The 25,497-nt window shown below is 36.8% G+C and overlaps 1 protein-coding gene across 3 annotated transcripts in view; it reads right to left on the bottom strand.

Annotated features, from left to right (window-relative positions):
- Positions 1-20,388, bottom strand: part of arid3c (AT rich interactive domain 3C (BRIGHT-like)) — a 68,050-nt gene extending 47,662 nt beyond the window's left edge. For 2 of the 3 annotated variants that reach the window (XM_057320907.1, XM_057320918.1), the window contains exons 1-3: positions 20,058-20,388; positions 18,883-19,515; positions 13,244-13,330 (exon numbers count right to left, since the gene is read on the bottom strand). In XM_057320907.1, the coding sequence (XP_057176890.1) occupies positions 13,244-13,330; positions 18,883-19,515; positions 20,058-20,096 (759 nt within the window). In that variant the 5' untranslated portion in view covers positions 20,097-20,388. The remainder of the gene's footprint in view (positions 1-13,243; positions 13,331-18,882; positions 19,516-20,057) is intronic. The other variant, XM_057320929.1, reaches the window with a different exon arrangement.
- Positions 20,389-25,497: the final 5,109 nt, after the last annotated feature.

The raw sequence follows: 25,497 nt of genomic DNA, 5'->3' as shown, positions 1-25,497 counted from the left end.
TAAAATGACGCATGATGCAAAAAACAACGTTAAACTCACCATGAAATTGGCCCTGTATTACTCTTTAAAGGAGTAGTTCATCTTCATAATGAAAATTCTGTCATTATTTAGACACCCACTTGTCATTTCAAACCTGTATGACTTTTTTCTGCCGAACACAAAAAAGATATTTTGAAAAATGTTGGTAACCAAAAACAGTTGGTCCCCATTGACTTGCATTGGTTTTGTGTTCATACAATAGAAGTCAATGGTGACCAGCGCTTTTTGGTTACCAACATTTTTCAAAATATCTTGTGTTTTGCAGAGGAAATAAAATCACACAGGTTTAAAATGACAACAGGGTGAGTATAACTATGACAGAATGTTCATTTTGAAGGTGAACTATTCCTTTATCCAATAGTTTGCGCCATATCATACGATATCATACGTGACAATTAAAATGAGTTTTGCAATTCTGCATTATCATTACCTTAACAAAGTATTGTAATAAACAAGGCAAACATATTTGCAAAGTTGTACCCTAAAAAGACTTTTACAGCGGTGTTTGCTGTAAACACAATAGGATTTGGAGAAACAGAATAGAGAGGAAATTACCATTCAATCAATATATGAATGTGCTCTCTGGCTACTTGGATGAAATATCATTTGTTCATCTGGTTCACGGCGCTCCGTTTTTTCTCTCCTTCCTTACACTTCTCGTTTCTACAGCGTGCATCTTACACCACTTCTCTAGACATCTGTAAGGGATTGTCTGCGTGTTACAACAGCACCGTCAGCCAGCTGGAGCCAGGCCAACTAAACGCTGCCAGAAAAGTCAGCAGGCCACGCGTGTGAACAAACAGTACGGTAAGAGGTCAGAGAAAGTGTTGTGTGACGCAGACCTTGGAAAAAGAGTGGGATTCAGAGGTGGGAGGGGGGATGACAGAGACTCTCGGCACATGAGCCTGCTTTATTTCCCCCATTATGACGAATGGCTCCTTCATATGCCGGCAGCTGCAGTGGCTTTTGGAGAAGCTGAGCAAACATAACACAATTGAAGAGGACTGACTGAGATAACAGCCTGAAATAACAAGGAGCTCAGAATTACGGTTATCTCGCTAGTCTGGTGGACGCTACTTATGGACAAATCGATAAGGAGATGTACTACAAGAGTCAGGGCTCAACATTAAGTACGGTCCGATGGCCCGGGGCCAATGTGACAGAGTTTGGGCTCAGATATGATGACACTTCCTGCATCAGTCCTGTGATGTTACAGCACAATTTGTTTTGTTGAACATGAATAAGCTTCTCTTTTTCCTTGAAAACTTGATCAATTTCAAGTTGAAAGCATGAGATTGAACATAAAATCATAAGCAAATCACCTTATGCTATTGATTTTCAGTAAAAGTGTGCTCATGAATTTATGCTATGAAGAAACTATATACCGTAGATAGTTTATCGACTTTCTACAGAACATACAGCTTGATGGTGGACTTGCAGGAACAGTGAAAATATTGAAGTCTGTCAGTCAATTTCTTAGGAAGTGCTAAAGAAATATGTTGAACCATCAGCACTCTGGGATGTGTGGTGTTTTAATACTGTAAAATACGCACTCCTGACATTCTATTATTGATACAATATCTATTTCAGTTATTAACAGAAACTGATTTCATAATTTAGTGATCGGCAGTAGACTGGATTAGCCATTAGGTTTTCACTTCCTGAACAGCATATGGCACTAATACTCTTGGGTCCATGAACAGTTAATCAACATGGTAGTATAACTCAAAGCCCGCAGATGGAAATGCACATATCCGCCTCTAAACCAATATAAAGCTGCGTGAATAAATCAAAGGTGACCAAACGTGAGGCAGTTGGAAACTGTTCTCTCTGTACAAATAAATAATGCAAAGGAACATGACCAGGCGGTAAAACCAAAGGACTTTAACTTAAATCCAGACTCCGAGAAGCCTGTTCAGAAGATCAAGTCGGCTCTGCATAGTGACTCCTTCTCAAAAAGCAGATGATGGATGATGCCGAGTAGATTAGATCTCCGACAGGTGCTAACACGAACCATCAATACTAAAGTACTACAAGGAATATTCATGATTTGCTAGTAATTTTGAGAAAAATGCTGTTGTTCTATAGATCATTGTGCAAGATGTAAACAAAAATGGTCCGTTTTAATTGGGTTTTAAATGTTCTGTTGGTTGTATAGTGTTTTAACATTCGTGTAGTGTTAGAAAACGGAAACAAGAAGTGCTTGTCTTTTACATCTTGCAAAATGGTCTATAGTAAAAATCAACAAAGGATATACACATTTTATTCAAGCCACAATGCCACAAATGAATAAGCTTCCCCAGAACTGTAGTGCACACCGAAATGTCTGGTTGAGCCACACCGAGGCTATCAGGGGAGGCCGTTTTAACCTCTGTGACACATGTTCTGATTTACCTAGTCAATGGAGGGGCGGGGCTAAACATGTAAATCTTTGATTTCCGTTGAAACATCATCTTTATTCACCCACAAATTCGAGGAAATTACACGATGCCAATACCAAGTAGGCTATTAGGATGGTGATACTGGCTTTAGACACCACATCTCTATCACCACCAGCAGTGCGTTCAAATCACTTTTACTCAGTTTAAAGTTGGATTAACGGCAATGCTAGCGCACAAAGAGGGAGCAAGAGCCCTGAATAGATCAGTGATAGATGAGTTCACGTTGACATCTCTGTGCTATAAGAATAGCTGTGTATGTGTGTGTAATACAGGGAGAGAATGAAAGTGTGTGTGTGCTTTGTGTGTGTGAATGTTTTAGGAGGGGCTGGGGTTTCCCACAGCTGTGTGTATGTGTTCCCGTGTGCACTGGAGGCAATGGACTCTATCATATCAACAGTCCGGCTCCTGTGTGTGCTTTTTTAACCTTTTATGGTCTTTGACAGCTCAAGATGGCCACCATACCGCACAGAGCCATCTTTATTAACCCACGTCTTAAGCAGACGGCATTACATTACCCAAAAACATTATAACAAATATGCGTTATAGCTCAAAAGCTGTCGCTGAACTTTGCCATCGTCTAGAAATTCACACTAAGGGTCTTAGTTTTACATGTAGATACTATACACCAAGGTAACGAACCAATCGGAGCCTATCCCACACTATGAAATGTCTAACCTTTTAATAACCTGTTTGTTTGGTTTAAAGGATTTGGAGTTTCATTTCGGTTTACGCAAAGCATATTGTTTGCATTGTCAGCTCTAACAGACACATTTTTCATGTAGGCTATAGCGTATAACCTTAAGTCACGTCTTGTTTTAGTGAAATGTGTGCGTGTGGCTGGTGGTAATGCATGCTTGCATACAATAACGCTGACGTTAACTTTAGTCTGGTAGAGTAAAATATGACCATGGCATGTGATTGTCTACACACCCAGACTAAAAATGACTATTGCTTCGACAGAGATCACAGCCAATCAAAAATGTCCAACAAAATCCTAAAATGTGTTCTTAAGTAACTTAATAAATGCAAATTTTTTCAATAAAAATTGAAATAAGCAAACAGGCGTATTAAATTCAGATTTTTTCGCCATACTGTCTGCACATTGCATAATTCCGCAAGCTCCTTCAGAAAGGCACGCTACTCATCTAATTACTATCTAGTTTCCAAATCTGTACCCAACCTGCTTCTGCGATAGTTTAACTTCATTATATTAACCTAATTTATAAAACAGATGATCACGAAACGGGCCATAAATCAACAGACATATGGAGCAAGTCTTTAAATGGCAGGAAATCGCTGGCTTCATCTCATCAATTCTCCTCACCTGTCACCATCACAAAGAAACTATTGCACTGTCACATCACAGCATGCTGATGAGGGGGCGGGGCTTAAATGAGCCCATCCATTGTGGGCTCATCGTAACACGTTTCAGCTATAAACCGAGAGTCGGAAGGATAAATAATTGAAGGAATGAGCTCGGTAATCGAGAGAGAAAGGAAGGGGGTTATAAAGGGATGGAAAAAGAGGAGAAAAAAACAAGGGGGGTCAGGCTATTAAATTTATGACTCGAAGTGCCACATCATCAGTGGGGGATGCCATTTCCTGCCAGAGGAGGGGGTCAAACTTGCATTGCGAAAGCAGATGGTGAAGATATCACCACAAATTATACCCTCAAACACAAATTTACAAAAACAAAACAACTAAACTTTTATTTACGCAAAAGAACTATTCTCATCGTTACAATTCATTTAAAGAGGTTCTAACACGCACATCTGAACGTTTCTGTATGTTTCTCATTGCAACTCATCAAAATCAAGTCTGGTTATTAAACAAATAAGAAACTCCTATTTATGCAAATACAGAGTGAAACACTGCAGACTGTAATTTATATACTATAATTCACCTAAGAAGGTCCACACCCACCTGAAGTTTTCCATTAGCTCGTAGCTGTATAAACATAGGAAAATCAGACCAGGTCATTATTTTATAGTCATTATTTACATAGCAAATCCAGCACTATAAAACAAAACGACAAAATAAAAGGTAAACACACAAACAAGAACATTAGTTAAAATGCGTTGAAGAAAAATGTAACAGGATTGTTGTGCAACATGTCTGTCCGGTAATAAAACTGTTGGTAAAATCTCTCCCCAATGTAACTTGATATATTTGTGCATCCTTGGTTTGAATGTTCAAAAGCGAACGCTAACCAAACCCACTTCTCTGATTGTAAATGTGATGATTTCAGTGGAATCATATCACACTCTGAAACCAAAATATTTGTGTTAAAACCAATATTATAACAACTGTTTTAACATGTCTTATTCAGGCAAAAAGAAGATGTGTACTTAACCATAGTCCCAGATACTGATAACACCATTTATTGCTGGTCTGTAATGGAGTTTATTCTTACAATAGCTGATTCGTAAATACAATACATTTAATTTATCCGTATCTTTTATAAAATCTCTAGCACTCGAGAAGCTTTCTTGTAAACAGCATCTGGATCTGATCCGGTGACCTGTGCTGGCCTGTCAAATTTACTGTTGATCATAAAACATTTGTCTAAGCAGATGATACACACCAGGAGCACAACATATAAGCCATCGAAATGACACTGACGGAAGAGGCCTTTAAGTAAGAGCTTTACGATGCTGGCTCTGAATTATTGAAGAGAACGAACATGAGTCGTGGTCAGCTCTGAATGCGGCAGGTTTCTGCTGCAGTCCGCTAAGGCGTGGAGCATGCGCGAGCTGGTCAAAAACCCATACTGAAGCTACGAGGAGACACGGTGAGTGGTGAGTGATGAGAGGTGAAAGGTGAGCACTATATATACACATCCATGCACACACAACACACCAACGACAGACATCACACCTTCTCTGGAAAAGTATGTTGTTTTATTACTATCCTTTCTAAATACTAATGTTTTTATGTTTTTATTGGCACTACACAAAACTACTGCGTTAAGGCTTTCAAAACAATAGGGTTGTTATACCGATCAGCTTACGGACCGGTGTGTGCCACGGTAGATCTTTTTTCCAAACTCTTTGATCTGCTTAATGATCAATGACCAAGAGAGGAATCTATGCGCAGCAAGCCTGGTTTTATGGCGATGTGAGGGGGTGAGGTCTACAAATAGGTCAAAGGTCATCAGATTCTGCTTATGCTAAACAGAAACGAGGAGTCAGCAAGCCCATGTTAGATTTCAGAGGCAAATGCTGATTAGAGAAGATCACGTTTCTCAGGGAGTCATCTTAAAGTGACAGCGACATATTTCTCAATCATGTAAAAGAGGGCTGACTGTAAGTTTGAGGGTTTATTTTGACACATTGCTAATGACATTACACTTGGTAAAACGCATGGTAAACGAAATAATAAAGTTAAAGCTGCAATAACTAACTTTTTGTGTCTATATCAATATTGAGTCTATATTGTGCTTCTCGGGGAGTCATCTTAAAGTGACAGCGACAAATTATTTCTCGATTATAAAAGTGTACTGACTGACTATTAGTCTCAGTTTCTTTCGACACATTAATAACGACATTACAAGTAATAAAAAACCATTTATAAAATATAAATGGCTAATTAAAAAAAGCTGCAATCTGTCATTTTTGGGGCTATATCTATTGTCAATATTTCTCAGTTTCTCAGGGAGTCTTAAAGTGACAGTAACATATTATTCTTCGATTATGTAAAGAAGTACTGACTATACATTTGAGACATTAATAATGTCGTAATAACTGGTAAAAAGCATGGTGAATGAAACATAAATAAAAAAGTTGCATTCGGTAACGTTTGCGTCTATATCGCCATCTCTGTTTGAAACATAAAACTGGAGGTTACTTTACGTACTTAATGTACTTAAATTATAAATCATTATTTAAAGTAAGGCAAGAAAACTTTTAATGTCCATAATAGTTGATTTTTGTTTATTTTTAACAAAAGTTGCAGAGTGCAGCTTTAAATGAAATATAATCAAGGCATGAATAAGATTATCGTTCAGAAAGTACTTTATAAGTCCATTATTTGACCTCCACCCACAGCACACAACTTTAACTATACATTTCAGGCTTAATTGCTTAATTGTACCAGCTACTTTCTCTTTGCTATGTGCTGTAAACTTTTATGTGTCAGCGATCATCACCTAAGGAGGGGCCAGATCCAGTGCACAAGCCTTACGGTTTCTCTGACACCAGAAAGAATTCATCTCCCACACCTAAGTGCTAACCCGGCCCCGAATTATAGAGGCCTTCGCTGGATTTTTCCTTTTTTACGAAAAGGGTCATTATTGATCCTTCATCCCCCTCGTGAGCAGCCTTGAATAATCCTTTTCCTTCTTGCGTCTTTCTACACAGTTTGTCATGAGCGCTGAGGGGGAGAGAATGGAATCAAGGAAGGAAAACAAATCCATTATCTTGTCAAAATTCTATTTAACTTCATTAGGTTCCATCCTAGCAGAAGTGGATAATGTCCTCAGTTGATAGCATTGGCTGCTTTTTAACAGTGCGGTCAATCATGATTGAACGTGTTCGACCAGGACATCTTTATCAATACACTAAAATTATGCATGGCTGCACTTTTATTGGTATACAAAAAGTATCCTACATTATCAGCAAATTTCTTCAAGTCATATTTTACTGCTCTTGTTAATAGCAAAAACAAACATTGAAAAACAAACTAAAGATTTGGGATCAACTATTTTATATGATGAGTCTTTGCTGATTTTGATTCTGTGTCTTTTGCCAAATTCAATGTGCTATTTGGCTGAAGATAGACTGATCACGGTTAAGATGTTGAGATCTCCTGGTCAGCTGTGGATCTATGGCATTACGAGATTGAGATCTAGTTTGTATTGATTTAGTGAGGACTTTAATCAGAATTTACTGACGGCTTCTCTCTACCTATTGCAGGAAGGAAGAAACCAGGATGATCTTGCGTATTCAGAATCAGAATCAGAAAGAGCTTTATTGCCAAGTATGTTTGCACATACAAGGAATTTGTTTTGGTGACAGGAGCATCCAGAACACAGAAACAGCAACAACAGTACACAGAGACCATAACACTATAGAATACAGTACACAATGATTTAAATTAAGAAATACAATACAATAAACATAAGATAAGATATAGAGAGTGTAAAGCTATGTTTGTATGTAAATATGTACAAGTAAAAAATAAAGTTATATCCTTCTAATACTTCTATTAATTCAATTGTGTCTACCTATATAACCCAAAAACTGTGTAGAAAGTGCATGGCTATTTAAAGAAAAAACACTCAACAAACCTTTTAGGTAAATATTTCTTTACAAAATTATGTCCATATACTTTACTTCTCCAAAATGTATTCTACATGTTAACACATTCAAAAGCTTTGTACGCTGAAACCAAAGGCATTTATCTCTGAAGCAAAATACTTAATATCAGAGTCCTGCACACGGGCGGGCACCTGCGGGTACCTGTCGGGTGAACCGCTAATATTTGATGTAACGGGTGGAATAATTATTCATGTGTCATTTGCAGTGGTGTAAAGTATTGGAGTAAATGTACTTAGTTACTTTACTTAAGTATCTTTTTGGCTACTTTGTAGTTGTACTGAGTATTAAAGATATTAGCAACTTTTACTCTCTACTTAACTACATTTTTGAACAAGTATATGTACTCTTTACTCCACTACATTTGTAATGACTAATGCAGTTACACATTACATTTTGCATGGCACCTATCTTATAATTAATATTGCCATTTACAGGGCAATGAAGGTACTACAATCTTGTGGATTTTGCTCTAACTTACAAAAACTTGTCAACATGGCTTCTTTATATGAATATGAGTGCAGTATCAGGTAGATGTCAATCGCTGGCGGTTTACACACGGTTAGCCCTTACCCGCTATTTCTACAGTAATATATTGGCAACACTGTTGCCAGCTAGTTACTGTAGGTCACACATCTACAAAAGCTCTTATTTTTAAAACTAACTCTTCCTAAATGTGCTCTAAACATGTTTGCTCAAAATTTGACCATGTGGTGGGACTATTGCCATGAAGTGATGTAAACCAGTAAAAAGAATGTATAGTATTTCAATTTTCAAAAGTGCTCTCACACTATATAGACAAAATATTAACCTATAGAATGAGTCGGACACAGAGAAATGAACAATCCACATATGAATCTCAACAATGGTGACAATCAACTGAACAGCTTCATGCTGCAATGCATGCTGGGTACATAGTACAAAACTCATTCATGATTGTTTGTCACCATTGATGAGGTTTGTATGTCAAGTGTCTAACTGTGTCTCAATTGCAAAGAAAGATTTTCTGACAGAGATCTTTCCATTATAACATGTAATCACTTTACCAAACATATCTTAATAAATCTTAAATGCTATATTATTATTATTTAATGATTGAATTCTTTCAGATGTATCTTCAGTTACTAAGCAAACATAAAGTTGCGGTTCCTGTAAAGTCCCTTTCAGTGTTATTGTATAAGTGTACATTTTAAAGCTACAAGAAAGTCAAAGAGTCCAACCAAAGCAAACACTGATCGCCATAATGGTGACTTAAAACATAATTGAACCACTATGAACTAGAGTTCAATCTCAATAAGATCCATCTTACACAGATGACAGAAATAAAGTGAAAGTGGTGTCTGTAATATGTGAAGATGTTATTGATGTTTGTGTTTAATTCTCCTCTGGTGAAATCTTGACAGATTTATTGTGTTCATCTGTTATTTACACGTGTTCATCTAAGACTGTGTGACTTAAGTGCGTTAATAGATTCTTTATAATGTATCTTCAAACAGCCATTGCAGTAGTTTACTGTAAAACACCTACAGTAACTAGCAGGCAACAGTGTTGCCAATACAGTATATTACTGTAGAAATGGCAGGTAAGGGCTAACAGTGTATGTGAAATGAGGACATGACTGCAGCTGGCGATGAGGCCCAAACCAGCATGTCCAGTGCAAAAAGGCTTTGACTTTTTGATTTTACTTAACATTACTTTATTTATCCGTTATATTGAAGAGACCTTTTTGAAGGAGTTTGGTTTACTTATGAGCAGTTGAGCTTAAATGAGACTTGGGTGTTTGTAATAGACGTACAGTAGGTTATGATGTCGGCCATGATTTGTTGCAATTTTGAGGTGTTCAGTCTTATTATGATTTAAGAAAATAAATGCGATTGCTCTCCTCACGAATCGACTGTTTCTAGTTTTTCACTGACATGTCTCTTAAGTGTTGAGGACTAGTGCTGCTTTGAGCCTACATTCAGTATGAGTAAAATACTCAAGTACTGTTCAAATCAGATACTCAAAGACTTTTACTCAAGTCGTTTTGGAATTGGTGACTTGTAACTTGTAATGGAGTAATTTTCACTGCAAGGTATCTGTACTTTTACTTAAGTATGGTTTTCAGATACTCTTTACACCTCTGGTCATTTGCGGTCCGTGTCGTGGCGGGTCGGGAAATAATACGCGTGGGCGGAATGCGGATCCAGTAGCCAAGACTATTTCGACTCTGACACGAAGCTGCTTTTACACGGTCCTGTGCTTATTTGTGTTCAAGCTCTGTCTGAAGAGCTGGTTTCTAATTGCAGCGCGCTTTGCAGCGTTGAGCATTGTAGCCAACCGCGTGCAACTGATGTACAGCTATGAGGACTCAATACTCTTATCACAATTTAAATAAACGTTTTAGCTCATCATGCTCCTGGTCCCTTTTCAGCATTAAGCTTTATTTAGCCTTGATGGCAGCTTAGCCTTTAGCGGCTTTGGTATAATTTTACAAAAAAAGGTAAGGTTAACTATAATTAATATCACAAGAACAATATAGGCTATTTTTAACAAATTTTGCATAAATCAAAAGACATAAATCACTAATCATATATACAACAGCTACTATTAGCAAACAATATTTTAGTGGATTCACTCTTGGTTGTCTCTCCCGAAACTCTGCCATATTGAGTTACTACATGTTTAAAAATGCATTAACCAGGAATTCCTAATATTTTGTTGCGTGAGAAAATAAATGGTTTTGTCTACATCATGTAGATTATTGCGGGTGCGGTTCGGGTCGCGGCATTTTTGTCAAACGGGTAGGGTAGGGTCGGGTACAGAATTAAATTATTGCTACTGTCGGGTCGGGTGTTCTTTTAATTACTTAATTTTTTTATTTTAATGCGGCTGCGGGTTTATCAAACAGGACCCGTGCAGGACTCTGCTTAATATACAACTACCCAAGCAAGGGTCCCATATCAAGTTGTCCCTTTAAGCAACCCCCATATCGAGGGACAAAGCTGGAAAAGCTGTCATTTAACACAGATGTAAAATTAACTGAAGTGTGATTGGAAATACAAACATTCAATATAGGTGGATCCCGATACTCACACTTCTTTCTTAAGACTCTTACACAATATTGAAAATGGCGTGGACAAAAGAAGCCTGGGCTATTTACTTTATTGTGAACTGAAGGTCAGAGTACACTTTTTTCTTTTGGCATTTGATTGGTTCAGCACAGCTATAATTCACACAAAAGGCAGCAAAATCCTTAGAATGTCCTTAGAAACCGATATTGTGAACGTTGTTGCTTTCCTGCCATAGCAAACCCATGTATTTAATGCAGTACAGTAGAAAATATATCTAAACAGCTTTTAAAGCAATTTATTTAAGTACTTTAATAAGAAAATCACCTTTACAGTCTTGTTTTAAATACAAAGCTACTTATTTAAAGACTAGACTTATTTGTGACACATGAATGTTTTAAAGTAAAAATCGATGTAGTATATCAATTAATACGGTCATTACGTTTTATTTATTTATTTAATTTAGTTAGTATGTCACACTGCAGGTTATGTATTTTTTATATATTTATTCTATAGTGACCAGTTTGGATGATATTCTGAATGTTCAGTGTCCACTGTTTTCACCTTTTTACTTCAGTGTAAATATTTCAGGTTACGATCTCCTTTAACAACCGAACCAGACAGAGAAAAACAAAAACCCTCTGAGCAAAACTCAACATGAGCTTGTTTTGACTTCAAATATTTAATCATTCCCTTCAGACCTGATAAATCATCTTAACAGCAGTAGGAAAGGAATTGGGGTGTAGGGCAAAATCTGTAAAACAAACAATTCCTGGTATCCAGAGGGCTCTGATGCTGTTTCAACTATTAATTGTGACATGCTTCTGCACCGCCCTGGCACCGGCAAGCAGAGGTCTCACTTTTTCCACCATCTTTTTTATTGACCTTCGAATCTTTTAGCACAAAGGTGTGGAAGTCAGTGGAAGTCAATGACATCCAGGACAAGAGTGCTGAAATTGCTCTTCTTAAATGAGTGAAATGATTAACAGCTTTAAAACAAAGCTGTCCTGTGGATTATACTAGAGACTGTCCGCTTTAATTGAGGTGTCTTTCATAAAGGTGGGGAATGTTGTATCACATGCCTGTGGAATTTAGGCTCTAATTGACCCCTGAATTCATTGCTGGTCATTAAAAACAAAGCAGCCCTTCTCTGCTGCATGTGGGTTGTGAAGTATGTAGGGCACAGTACGGTCAGTTGAGTAGCACTTATTCATGAATTCACTACAATGAAACTGGGCCTTGATGTAGCAAACCTTGTAGTTAGGACAGACCATCACAATGTCTAATAATGGCTCACATGTGCCTTTTCAATTTGTGACGTTTTTTATGTTGAATTAATTCTTAGTAGGTATATAAGATACATTAATCAGGTTATAATAAGTGGTTTTTGTCTTCTCTAATTACAGAACAAGAAGGATGAAAATACATTTTTAATGAATTAAAATGTAATTTTCTATTTTGCAAAGTTCATTCTACATGAGGATTCATGTAGAATTCTCATTTGCACAGGTATCAAATTCAAGATAATTCAGATGAGTTTTTAGTTTCTCATTAAATGCTAAATAAGATCAAATAAAATACTGTATATTGTCATACATTTTAAAAACATATTGCTATTATTATAAGCTACTTTTGATCTCTGAAAGGCTGCTTCTGACAATTTCGATATATATTTTATATTATTAATATTCATCTTTATAATATAAAATAGCACACAAAGGATTTATCTTCACTGTTATTTTTTTCCGAATTTTTGCTGTCACACAATAGGACACATGTGCGTCTTATTTGACAACTAACTCACTTACAAATGAGTTATCCCAAAAAGTCTTTCCAAATGTTTTTTGCACATTTTCTCTGTTGAGGCCTGAATTTCGAAATAAACAAGACATTTTTCCTATTTGAGTCTGAATTCTATTCCTAATTTTGAATTATGTATTTAAAACATTTCGTAATTTAAACAATGTTTGCATTTATGCAACTTAAACACTGAAATACTGTTTGGCGTTTGTATGTTGTTTATTGCATTGCTATTTACTAATAGAAAATGAGTTTATTTAATTATTTACAAAATAGCAAGTAGCTAAACATCAAATCGCTGAACTTCTCATTTCATTGCCGCTGTCTTGAAAATTACAACAATTTGTATACATTATTTTCTTTTTGCATTCATCATAATTTAGTAAATCTCTGACAAAGATAACATTATCGTTTCATCTTCCTGAGAAAGGTGCTTTGTTTTTAACACTGTCTGTCGTCAAGACAGACTCTCTGGACTGTCACTGTTTGGTTGGAGGGGTTGTTATAGAGGGGGCTCGGGGCCAGAGAAAGGGGGTGTGAGTGCACGAAGCTAAAGGAGAGCAAAAATTAGGAATGGGGGTGGGGGGTGATTACTGACCTCCTGAATGAGAGACGAAGAGCCACCACCACAGAACGCAACGCCTGAATCTTTCAGCTTCCTCTCCTGCCCGCTGCAGTGCCCTGACTGAACACATGTCAATGGTACAACTGAAATCATGGGCTGTGACGTACAAAGAACTACATTAGACTCATGCTAATGAAGCCCGCAAAAACAGACGCCATTTGTGTTCAACAAGAAAACTTCACAATGCACAACATTGTGCTGTTAGTTGCTTACGTCAGTGGAATATGTTTCAACAAGCACGTTGTATTATCTATAATAACTGTATATTTGCATTCACATACTGTACAAAGACTTTCACTTCTGCCCTCCTATAGTTTTTTTCACGTCTATTCAGTTTATATTCATTTTCACCCATTTTTCCACTCCTCCTTTTATTAGTCTATTATCTAAAACTTCTGCACCTGTTGGATTAAGCAAAGAGCTTAGTTACATCTGATCTTTAGACTTTTAATGTGTGTCTGGATCAGACAGAATGGGTCAGACTGAGATTACATACAGTATAAATGATTCAACAGTTGAGAAATGGGTGTTACTAATAGCCTTACACTTTTAACACAAACAAACAATACCCAGCAAACACAAAGATCACAGAAGCAGTTCGCTATGTTACCAATGCAATTCAACATAGAGTGAATCTCAAAATCTCAAAACATGTGAAGCAATATGGCCCGAGACATAATGATCGAATAACATGAAACCTCAGCTGCAACATATTACACCCACCCATGTCCGCATGTGTATTATTCAACCTTAGAAAAATTTGAAACACTTTCAATAGCACCCAAAACCAAATTAGCATATTTAGCCTGGTTATCCTCATACATGTTGGTTTATTGCTGAGATATGCAGAAGCACACTGCAAAGGATTAGCAATTTCTTCCATTACCATTCTTCATGGTTTAATGGTGAAATGGCTCCACAAGCCCATAAATAGCTAGTTTATTTTAAGTACCAAGAGAAACGTATGACATCCGTAAGATGAACCTGTCACAGCAGTTAAAGAGAGCTGATGACAGTATATCACATATTAGCGGTGCTAATGATCATACAGTATATTACATAACTGTACTCAGTATGAAAAACACTACAGTCAATGCAAATAGTCAAAGGTTGAGTACTTCTAAAGTATAAGTAATTCTAAAGTATAAAGACTACGCAGAAGATGTCAACGGAACATTGTTTACTACTAGCAATTATGAAATAAATCTACAATGACTCACTACTAATACTCACAATAATACTCCCACAGACATGAGCAAGAAGTCATTTTTCTGACATGACTGAATAAATAAGGGTGTGTTTTTCTGAGTGTTAGGTTTGTGTATCTGTTATTTTTTGCTCTGTGTTATTTAACAGATAGCACAAAGAGATGCACAAAACCTGTTAAAACACATTGTTATTCACTTCAAATCCGCAATTCCGAATGAGCTGCCTCATGGCCACTTGACAGGATACAGGAAATCGTGTACTGTATAGGGCACCCTCACTATAAATTGTGAGTCTAAATGATGCCATGTGGTCAAGCCCTCAACAACTGCTTGAAACCACACCTCATTTTTCCAATTAAGGGCAAAGTGTTGAAAAGCAACGGAGACTATTAACAGGGTACGCATTACATTCCCCAGCAAAACAGAGTAAAGTTCTGAGAAACGTGGCAGACACCACGTGTTAACGCATCCCTGTTTTTATTTTGCAGATCATTGAACTAGATGTACTGTACCTTTACCCGTGGGTCTGTGACCAGCTCTGAATGTTCAGTATGTTAATGTTAAGACAGGGATTATAATATCTCATCAAATCTCCCATCTGATGACATGTTAAACGGATATTGTAGTGGACGTGGCTGAAGCAGACACCCAAGCGATCTAAAACGGAGACTGCGACTGCTGGAACTCTATTAAATTATTCGACTGACAGCACGCACATGCAAAACCAACCTGGTACAGTCGGAAGGCCTGCGATAGCTCATACAACAGACTGCTAACAACAGAGCTGCTGGGTGAAAATCACAACCTCTGCGCCATATGGACAATTTGTTCCATGCATGTGTTTTAGCTTGAGACTGCATGCTGGGCTGCTTAATGGCTCTCTAGACCCCAAAACATATGAGCAAAGGGGTGCAATCAAACAGAAGGCGATTTACCGTAGAGGTGGAGCAGGCCTATAAAGTTAAGGAATTTCTGGTGTTGACACTGGAGTTACTCCGTGTGGAAGTGTCTGGGCATCAAGCATTTATATGAAGGTATTAGAATTGAAGTGTGTCACTTGAGAAGACATCAGGACTTTTAAATATATCAACTGCACAGGGTCATGGTTAAGAACCACTCTTGGCCGAATATAATCTGTCCGTCTCTCACTTCCACAAGGACAAAAGTTTTCTTCTCCTTCACAAAGGTGTCCAGGAAAACAAACCCCTACCCAATGACAACGTTTGTTTAAGCACAAAGACTACTTTGCCTTCCTTTCAGTAATTTCACATTTGCCTCATTTCCTATTTTCTCCAAGAAATGTTTTGCTTCATCGTGAAGGCTTTCGAAGTAGGTCATCGCCGACTGCCTGATACCAAGTAATCTGTTTTTGACCTGCATTTTAAATAACAAAAAAGTTCATTTTGAGTTTTGAGGGGTCACCTTGAGAAGATTAGGGGGCCCAACAGACACCCCGGAGTTTAGAGAGTGCTAATAGCCCCAGATCCAAAAAACAATACATTAGAATAAGCCATACTGGACAGGAAAGACAAACCTCCTTTCCACAAGCTTCTGTAGTGAAATCAAACACCGCAGTCTCAGTGTTTCCTCCACCCCTTTCAGCCCTGCCCAGCCCCCTCTATGGCCCTGTAAAAGCCTTGTTATGGGAAAAAGCCATTCTGTGAGTTTTTCGTGTTTGCAAAACATGGCACAGGGAGAAAAAGAAGGGGGATCAAACACATGCCCTGAAACCAAATTGGAGGTCAGACTGAGTAATCAAGAGATGAGTGATATTTGCTCAAGGAAAACATATTCTGTTGTTTTTTTTAGTGAGCATTAGATATGCACTTCAAATAGGTTACTATTGTGAGATTTAGAACCTGCTACATATGCATTATTTTTCCCACCACATTATTAACCTTTGGTTAGCCCTTGATAATCGCATGCTGATACAATGTAAAAAATGTATTTCAAATGCCATAATGATAACAGTTTAAAATTCAGAACATTTATAGTCCAATACAAAAATAAACTATGCAAGTGTACTGTATATATAAAAAATGTTCACCCCTATCCTGCTTTAAAGACAATAAATAAAAGTGAATGAAAAAGTAAATATTTAGGTGTACAACAATGTTGGTGCAGACTGTGTTTCTCTTTGTGGACGCACACACAAATATGTTTGTCTGGCTGGACTGTATTGAAGTATGTAGTTTGTTCCTCTTTCGTAATGGCTTGGCTACGAGCCGACCCATACGCAGCCTGAGAGGGATATCCCAGCATTATTGGGAGGGAGCCAGGTTGGAATGCCACTAGGTCGAGTTTCCTGCATTCCTGCCAAAACTCTACGCAACTCCGTGATATTTTCCCCTCACTGTTTTTTTGACAATAAACGGCCATATGGGATGCGGTTTAACTTTGTCTCCTCCTATGCTAACTTGTTAATCCTTTCCATCCTATCACTTCTGTGTTCTTTTCTTGAAAATACTAAGGATAAAGTCATTAGAAATACACAGAAATATACACACAAAAATACGAATGTGCAAATCATTCAAAACTTAACTAAACAATGTAAAGAAATTCATAATAAAGTGCAAGCCATTTGAGAAGTGACGCATACATTTTTGAATTCATATAGGCCTATAATTTTTTTATTTTTATTTCTGGCTACTTAAAGATATTGTACAGAAATGAAGATAAAGCATGTTGAAGACAAAATAAAGATCTGAGTCTTCTCGTTTAACAGTAGCCTATATTTTGCTGTAATTACTTTGTAAATACAGACACCAGGAATTTGGCCACGACCGAGTTGTTTAATGCCTCTGTCTATTTTTACATTCCTCTAAACAGCTTTTATTATTTCAAGAAGGCATTTATTGCGTTTAGATGTTTTTTTAGAATTGAAAACAGGCAGTACACTGGCTCCAGTCAGTCTGCCAAATGCCATCGGCATCCTTTCATTGTTTCTGCATTTGACTTGATTTGTGCAAAAAGCTCAAGAGTGATTAAATTCACATCCTTGACTTCTCTACAACAACATCAATTTATTTGTTTTTTATGAAGTTATACAAGATTATTAAGATTGTAGCTAAAAATATATTTTAATTACTTAGTTTTAATTAAGCTTTATTTCTTAATACACACAACAAATAAACAAACAAACAAACAAACGTTTTATAAAGTTAATTATGTTTTGATGTGAAGCAGTGGCAAAGCTCGCCTTTTCAGAATATGCGGGGCGACCTGGGTTAAATAAATGTGAGCGCCATAAAATCAGATCAAGACAATATGAAAGTGGATTATGAAACGGATCAAAAAAGTTCACTACATAATTACTGATTTAGCTACAGCTAATTTAATCTCCAACTATTATATTATCAAAAAGCATTAAATGTTTGGCTACACAACAGATTAGAAAGTTCTTTTCATGGACGTTCTTTTTTGTTGAATCTGTTAAAGCTGCTTTTGAACAACTGAATCCAAATACTGTAAGAATTTGACTTGTCATAAGAATACAACAATATCCCACATTATTATGGTACTTTTGATGACTCTCAATCAAAGCGCAGCAGTCCTTATTCAAACTGACCTGTAAGGCTGTATGTTAATCCAGTGCTTACACTAATGCAGCTGCTAATGTGCATGTCTCATTTGGCAGGGCCTCCGAATGATCTATCATAAATAAGGAATGACGAGTCCATCCAGGTTCATTCTTTATAGATCTGTGTTTGCTTAAGAGCCTCACTTTCAGTCTATCACTCTGAATTATCCCCTGAGAATATCATGGAATATGCTTCTGCAAAATAACTCTGAAAACAATCTTGTGCACAACCCTGAATTTCCAGTGTGCAGGTGTACTAAACTGCCTTGAATAACAGGAGCATCCAGTTTTCATACTAAAACAGTTCAGAATGATCAAAAACAACTGAAGTCACAAGAACACTTTTTTTGTTTGAACGTGAACTAACACAACAACACCGATAAAAACATAATCACGCTTTCAGTGTGTTGCACAAACACAACTAAAGTAGTTATTAGTTAAATATTTTAAGTATCTACAAGACCTGCCACAGACACAACATGCACAATTTGTATTAAAGTATGGTACAGAAATGACACATTACATAAAGCAGCAAATAATATTGATAAAGGCCCCTTTAATATTACCATTAAACGGCAATTAACGATAGGTGGCTTAGGTCTAACAATATAATTAGACTGTATTCTGTACAGTTTTATAAGCCTTTTTTGAAGTAATGTTCAGCAAGAAAATGGGACGTTAGCTAATAGTTACAGCAATAAAAAAACTCACTCCATGCTTTAAAACTTTGCACATTAGTAAGCAACATGTTTACGGGAGTGCACATTCAGTGGTTACGACAGTACAATCCTATAATGTACAGAACTTATTATTAATGGACATACCTGTTTGAACTGCTCCTCATAAGTCCATTCGTGGTGCTGCGATTGTGCTTGCGGTGCCAAACCATTAGGCGATTCGGTCTGTCTCGGAGCTGGATACGGAGGTTGGACTCTGGACAGATGTACCGGGGTACTTTTTGGAGATGGTCCCAAACCGGGATAAAGAGCGTGACGTGGTGGGTAATGAGCAAGGGGTCCTTCTAAATCTTCATCCCCACCACCTTCGTTCATACTGTCCTCCTCTTCCAGGTCTCGATCCTCATCATCCATACCGCGGTCCAGATCTGGGTCATCATCGTCATCGATGTCGGAGTCGGCTATGCGCTCAGCCGGGTGCCCTAAGCTCGCCATGGGCGATTTCGGGGCTCCCCCGGCGAACGCGCCTCTGACAGCTGCTTGATAGTGGCGGAAAGCGAGAGCTTGTTGTTGGATCTGGGACTCCACCATAGCCCTGATGTCTTTCTCTTTCTCGGCTTGCCGGAGCTTTTCCTCCAGAGCGAGGCGAGCCGCCTGCTGCCGCTGGAGGTTCTCCATGACCGCTTCAAGCTTCATTCCACCGCCGCCGCTGGACTGACTGTGAGCGCCGGAGGAGCTGACCAGCAGAGGAAGCGTATTTGCCGGCGAGAAAGCGTCTTGCTGTGGGCAACAAAATGTCAAATGCATGTTTAAAACGAGTTTAAAGTACTGCAAACGGATGAGCGTGTTTTGTTAAAAAAAATGTAGCCTAAATTACTCTCTCTGACTGTATTAGCCTACATATTCGATCAGTCCATGATGCGTATAAATCGTGGTTTCCTATGGAAATTACTCCACTAGCTAGCTTTGTTACGCTACGCAAAATGCCTGATGGTCAACAAAAAAGTTAACAAAATGACCGTGAATAAATGCAGCGTCACACTTCTGATAAAGACACGTAAAAGTATTCAATGGCACAAACATGACCAAATGTATATTTGCTGTTTATGGGTAGCTATAGGTCGAAGGGCATCGTATCCAGTATAACATAACATAACACAACTTGAGCTAGTCTATAAACAGGTACAGCAAATATATAACAAGTTGATACACAATATATAACAAGAACCCAACAGAGCGACTTGGAAATAAAAACCTTTAAAAAATGACACGCAAAACATGAGAATCTCCGTTCGACTGAAAGTGCAGAAGCTCGCGCTTACCAGTGCAGATTTAGTTGCTATGCTCGCGTTGTCAACCATGCTTCTCCCGTCAACTGCGACGAATTTGCTCAAAAGTGACCTTTCCCCCAAACAAAGTCAGAAGTGGTTGTATTCCCGTCTCAACATCTAGATGTGTGTCGCGGACGCAATGAAATAGTTGCTATGTGAAAACGGTTTCGCGGCGCGTTCGCGGTCTCTGAGCGATTTGGCAACAAGTGGCTGTAACTGTAGCGAGATTGACCTCTGAGGACTAGAGATCAGATCAGTCTCTCTGCCTCCATCTGCTCTCTACACGTCAATAGACAGATGAATACAAGGCAATCAGGGCAGGGTCTGCACTCAGCCAACAGAAATACAGCGCAACGGTGAACAAGACCAACTTCCTGCGCACGGCTACTTTTAACCAATTTAACAGTGCGAACTTTATAATAAATCAAATTAATGCATCTGTTTCATTCGTAACTGGGTAAAAAGTACGGACAACGCACTGTTTATGTTTATGTTTAAAAAAAGAGAGTTAGAAACGGACAAAATTATTTACACCTTTTTGTTTTTCGTTCCTTCATGACAATACTGTCTAATGTGGTCCACGTAAAATATTCACATTTTTATCAGCATTTTCTGATTTAGATCTGCTTTTCTTCTAAATTATTTTCTGAACTAAAGAAAAATTCTGTACACTCTATTAATTGTTTACTAAACAATTAAAATGTGATTTTAAAAATATTGTTAAAATATTTAAAAATAGTTTTTATGTAATTTTTACTGCAAGCTAATGCTCTCTCAACATAGAAAATATAAAAACGATTGTATTACACCAGCATTTAGAATGGCTTAAATAGTAGAGATAAATATCACTATGAGTGTTGGTCTTCTGTAAATACACCCTACTGACAGCAGAACGTGTAATTGCCATTCACCCTTCAATTATCCAAGATTTGTAATTATAGAACCAATAAACAGACTGACTTACTATTGAATTCCATATATTTTAGAATACCACAGGTCTTAAGCTTTTAAAATATTCTGTGGTAATGAAGCCCATGTTTCATCTAATTCTTAACTCTTATCTTTGCAACATCGCTTAATAGATAGATAGATAGATAGATAGATAGATAGATAGATAGATAGATAGATAGATAGATAGATAGATAGATAGATAGATAGATAGATAGATAGATAGATAGATAGATATAGATAGATAGATAGATAGATAGATAGATAGATAGATAGATAGATAGATAGATAGATAGATAGATAGATAGATAGATAGATAGAGGTCCATAAATGATAGATAGCCATAAATGCACATTTTCCCATGACCCCTTTGGTCTCTGATTATGATGAAATAAGCTATTATCTTCTGACCCTAATGACTCCTGCAAGTACCCCGTGTTGCCGTCAGTATGTTGAGCAAAATTGATCATCGTTCCACAGTTAATCTATTCAAGTTAATGCAAGGTGAGGTTTTGTACTGACACTGATTAAGCTAGAATCATGGTTAATATGTTTGACAGTGAACTGTGCTCAATGACATATTGCAGTAATAGGACTAAATTCACACAAATTACACATGTATTTCTGCATATCTACAATGACATTTAAGATTATAAATACTACTGAAGAGAACATTGCTCCAACACATGTTTAAGACCAAATGCAATACTGAAAATGTAACTTTTTATATTAATTTTAAACTAATGTTTCCAATAAGGATTACTTTTGCCAGGTAGGTGAATAAAATAATATATATATATTTTTAAATAATTTAAGATAGCAAACACGAGTTTTCGGTGGATTAATATTGACCAAATAAACAAACAAACAAACAAACAAACAAACAAACAAACGAGTTAGTCTGTTTGTAGCGCTGGAAAGATATGCGCTGTTAAGCATCGCCACCTGCTGTTTATTACCACTAAACACATCAGCAGGTTTGACAATTCTATAAAAGACTTATCTTTCGTGCCACCCACATCTTTGCAAACACTTAGCTAATGAAAACATGCAAAGGTTTCTGTTTGGCATCACCTCTAAGATTTGAGGGAATTAATTCAATAGACAAATATATTGGCAGACTTAATGGAACAAATAAAGGAAATGAAGCAATTCTCGGAAAAATAGTTATTATGCTAACCTTGTCATCAGAAATTTGCTTACTTTTTTTTCTGAAGAATTTAATTATTTAATAAACTCAAACTATTATGTATCAAGATCTAATGGCACATGCACTGCAAGACTAATTATTTGTTTAAAAAAAGAAAAATATACATATTATTTAAAAAAAAGTTTTATTTTAAAGGGAGGTTGGTAAACTGCTGCGTTCTTCATGTGAACCTTTCTCCTGGTAACTATAGACAACCGCAAAGGTCACATGACTAAGCTTGACAAAATGATGCTATGAAACTGAATGATAAAGCACAATGGTGCCTTATAGCGTTAATGACTAATTATAAAATGTAATGAAATTTGTTTGTTGTTGTTTTTTCCAACAAATTTAAACACATCACAAAATCTCTTTTAGTGAATAACTCATTGATCCAAACAGGACAGGCCATTATGATTTAAGCACTGTTAAACAAACGTTCAATATTGTTCCATTTTACAGCATGATACTATCCTTATGATACTAAATTTTACAGTTCTATGAAGAAATGAAGTTGAGCGCCATGAGTGATTGTAAGATAAATGAGAGAAAATGCCATTAAATATGCTGACCAATACTAACAAATAGTCATCTGCTGTAAAAGTGATTTATTGAGGAAAAGGAACAGAAGATGATTAAACCAATACTGATCAGGGATATTGATCACAGAAAATGTGTCAGTTGGTCAATAAGATCGTGTGTCTTTATAAATGCAAGATATTGTGGTACAGCTGAAAAACACACCATAGTTTGAGTTTAAAACAAGTGTTACGTCTAAAGCTCAAATCCATTTCATTGCAGTATTGTGTTAAAAGGTCTCTGGGTTAACAGAAAGGTGGGCTACTGTAATTACATCTTCTGCTCTGGATCTGAATGTGTTTGGTTAACCTCCCTCTCATGATTCACAGTTCATGACTGCAGCAGCAGTGTATTTAGTATTGAAACATTTCTCTGATGTTTTAGAGTGCGGAAAACAAGGAGGTGAAACTTATATTTTAAATTAGATTTTTTAATTACTTTGTTTATTTTGCTCAGCTGGGTAATGAGAAATCTAAGCTAATAATCTAAGCTAAGACCACATACTATCTGCTTAAAGGGATAGTTCACCCAAAAATGAAAATTCTGTCCTCATTTACTCACCTTCAGGTTGTTTCAAATCTGCATAAATGTATTTGTTCTGTTAAACACAAAGAACGATATTTGGAAGAATGTTAGCAATTTTCAGTTCTGTGACATCAAAATAAATTGTATATTTTTTGTTTTGTTAAACACAAAATGAGATATTTTGAAGAATTTAGGAAAACAAACAGTTCTGGGGCATCTTTGACTACCATTTAATTTTTCCTATGGTAGTCAATGATGTTCCAGAACTGAAAATTGCTAACATTCTTCCAAATATCTTTCTCTGTGTTCATCAGAACAAAGTAATTTACATACAGGTATGAAATAACATGTGGGTGAGTAAATGATGACAGAATTTTCATTTTTGGTTGAACTACCCCTTTAAGAAGAGACTAGAAATACACTATTTGTGTTTCTGTGCATTTGCATCTGCAAATAAACTAAATTTAGATCTTTATATTAAACAAGGCTGGCAAACTTACCAATTTAATTTTCTTCTAGCACTCGTTGGCGTTTGATCATACCATACAAAAAATATATACTCTTTGTTAAATAAAGAATTTAATATGTCAGTGTCAAACTGTGCAGTGGTACTAAATAAGCAAGGTGAAAAGCACACTATTTGATGACACAGATGCAACTGCTATCGCCGAAACAGTAACAAATTACAAGGAAGCGCCGCGCGAGTAAATAGTAACCCATCCACTCAAAGCTACAGTTACCTCTAACTGAGGGATGAGGTTGCACTTCTGCATGACATCCCTTGGCTGTTGGAAATCATGACTTTGCCGGCCACAAACTGGAGACATTAATCTAGTATAATCAGGATTAATGCAGAACACAGCCCTCGTACTCGCACTGACAGATGGCTTCAATTACGTGAGCACTTTAATACGTTTAAGAGAGCATAAACTCATCGATTAGATTAGCAAAACAACTACCAGTCTGTTCCTGGAATTTAAATGAATGACTTTATATCTAAAAGAAACAACAAAAACTATAAGATATGGTTTCAACAGTTTATAAAATGGCTTATAAGAGTATCGTTTGGAAGTAGACATAACACGTAAACATACACACATGCCTATTAAAAGTTTTAATGCTTCAGGATCACTTATGAGCAATTTTGTAATTCAGTAACTAAAGCAACCCCAGAGGAAAACTACACCCAGTAGGCAACCATAGAATAAAAGACACTCTCAGCACTTCACATCTCGGGAAACAGGGAGTCTGATGTAGGTTTGCCAGGTCTGTCGTTGTACTTCTGCCATTAGATAATTACAGGGACACACTTCACTGCAGTTCTCTGAACGGATCCTTTAGCTGCCGTTATCTTTAGACCCATTTTGTGTATTCAGCCTAGATGTGTAATGCCTATGGGGGCAATTGACTGAAGCCATAGACTCAGTGTACCATTTAGCATTGACGTGAATAAGAAAAATTTCCAGTAAATTTACCAGTAAATCTGGCCTGCTATAATGACTTCTTATTCTCTAATGTTCTTACTTAACCCAATGCCTTATATAAACAGATTTTGCATACGTCTAATATAATATTTATTAGACTTATTGCAATACTGTGTTTTCTATTACACATATATGATTTACATTGGAAAGCACACTCTTACCATTTAAAAATGAACAAATCCATGATGTGTTGTTGTGTGTCGTCCACTAGATGTCACACTCATAATGTTTAAAAAGTGCAAAACTCAAAAAGGTTTCACATGAAGCTTGACATGCGGACCAAACATATGCCATCAAAATACCAGAAATGTGAAAGATAGAAAATTACACGAAAAAAACACGATTTACAAATAAGTATACTTGATCATGATAATGATAGTTATTTTTATGAAACAACATTACTATTTTCTTTAGAAACATAAATGTACCATGGCTACCACTTTAAAACTAACTATAATGGAAAAGTTAAGAAAGAGGTATTATCTACTTAAGAGTGCCCATACAATCATAAATTTCAATTGCAATTAAATAATGCATTCAGCAGCTTCCCAAATTATTTACATATTAAAAGATCCTATATGAAATTTACCAAGGGCAATATGATATGATTCAGCATGATTCTTTCCTGAGTTAACGTACTGCATTTCCTATTAAAATAGGAAGTTAGGCTATACTGTACAGTATTGAATACAATCCCATTTTAGTC

The sequence above is a fragment of the Triplophysa rosa genome, linkage group LG2, assembly GCF_024868665.1.
Source record: "Triplophysa rosa linkage group LG2, Trosa_1v2, whole genome shotgun sequence".
NCBI classification, from domain to species: domain Eukaryota; kingdom Metazoa; phylum Chordata; class Actinopteri; order Cypriniformes; family Nemacheilidae; genus Triplophysa; species Triplophysa rosa.
This window is presented reverse-complemented; position numbering and strand designations above follow the sequence as displayed.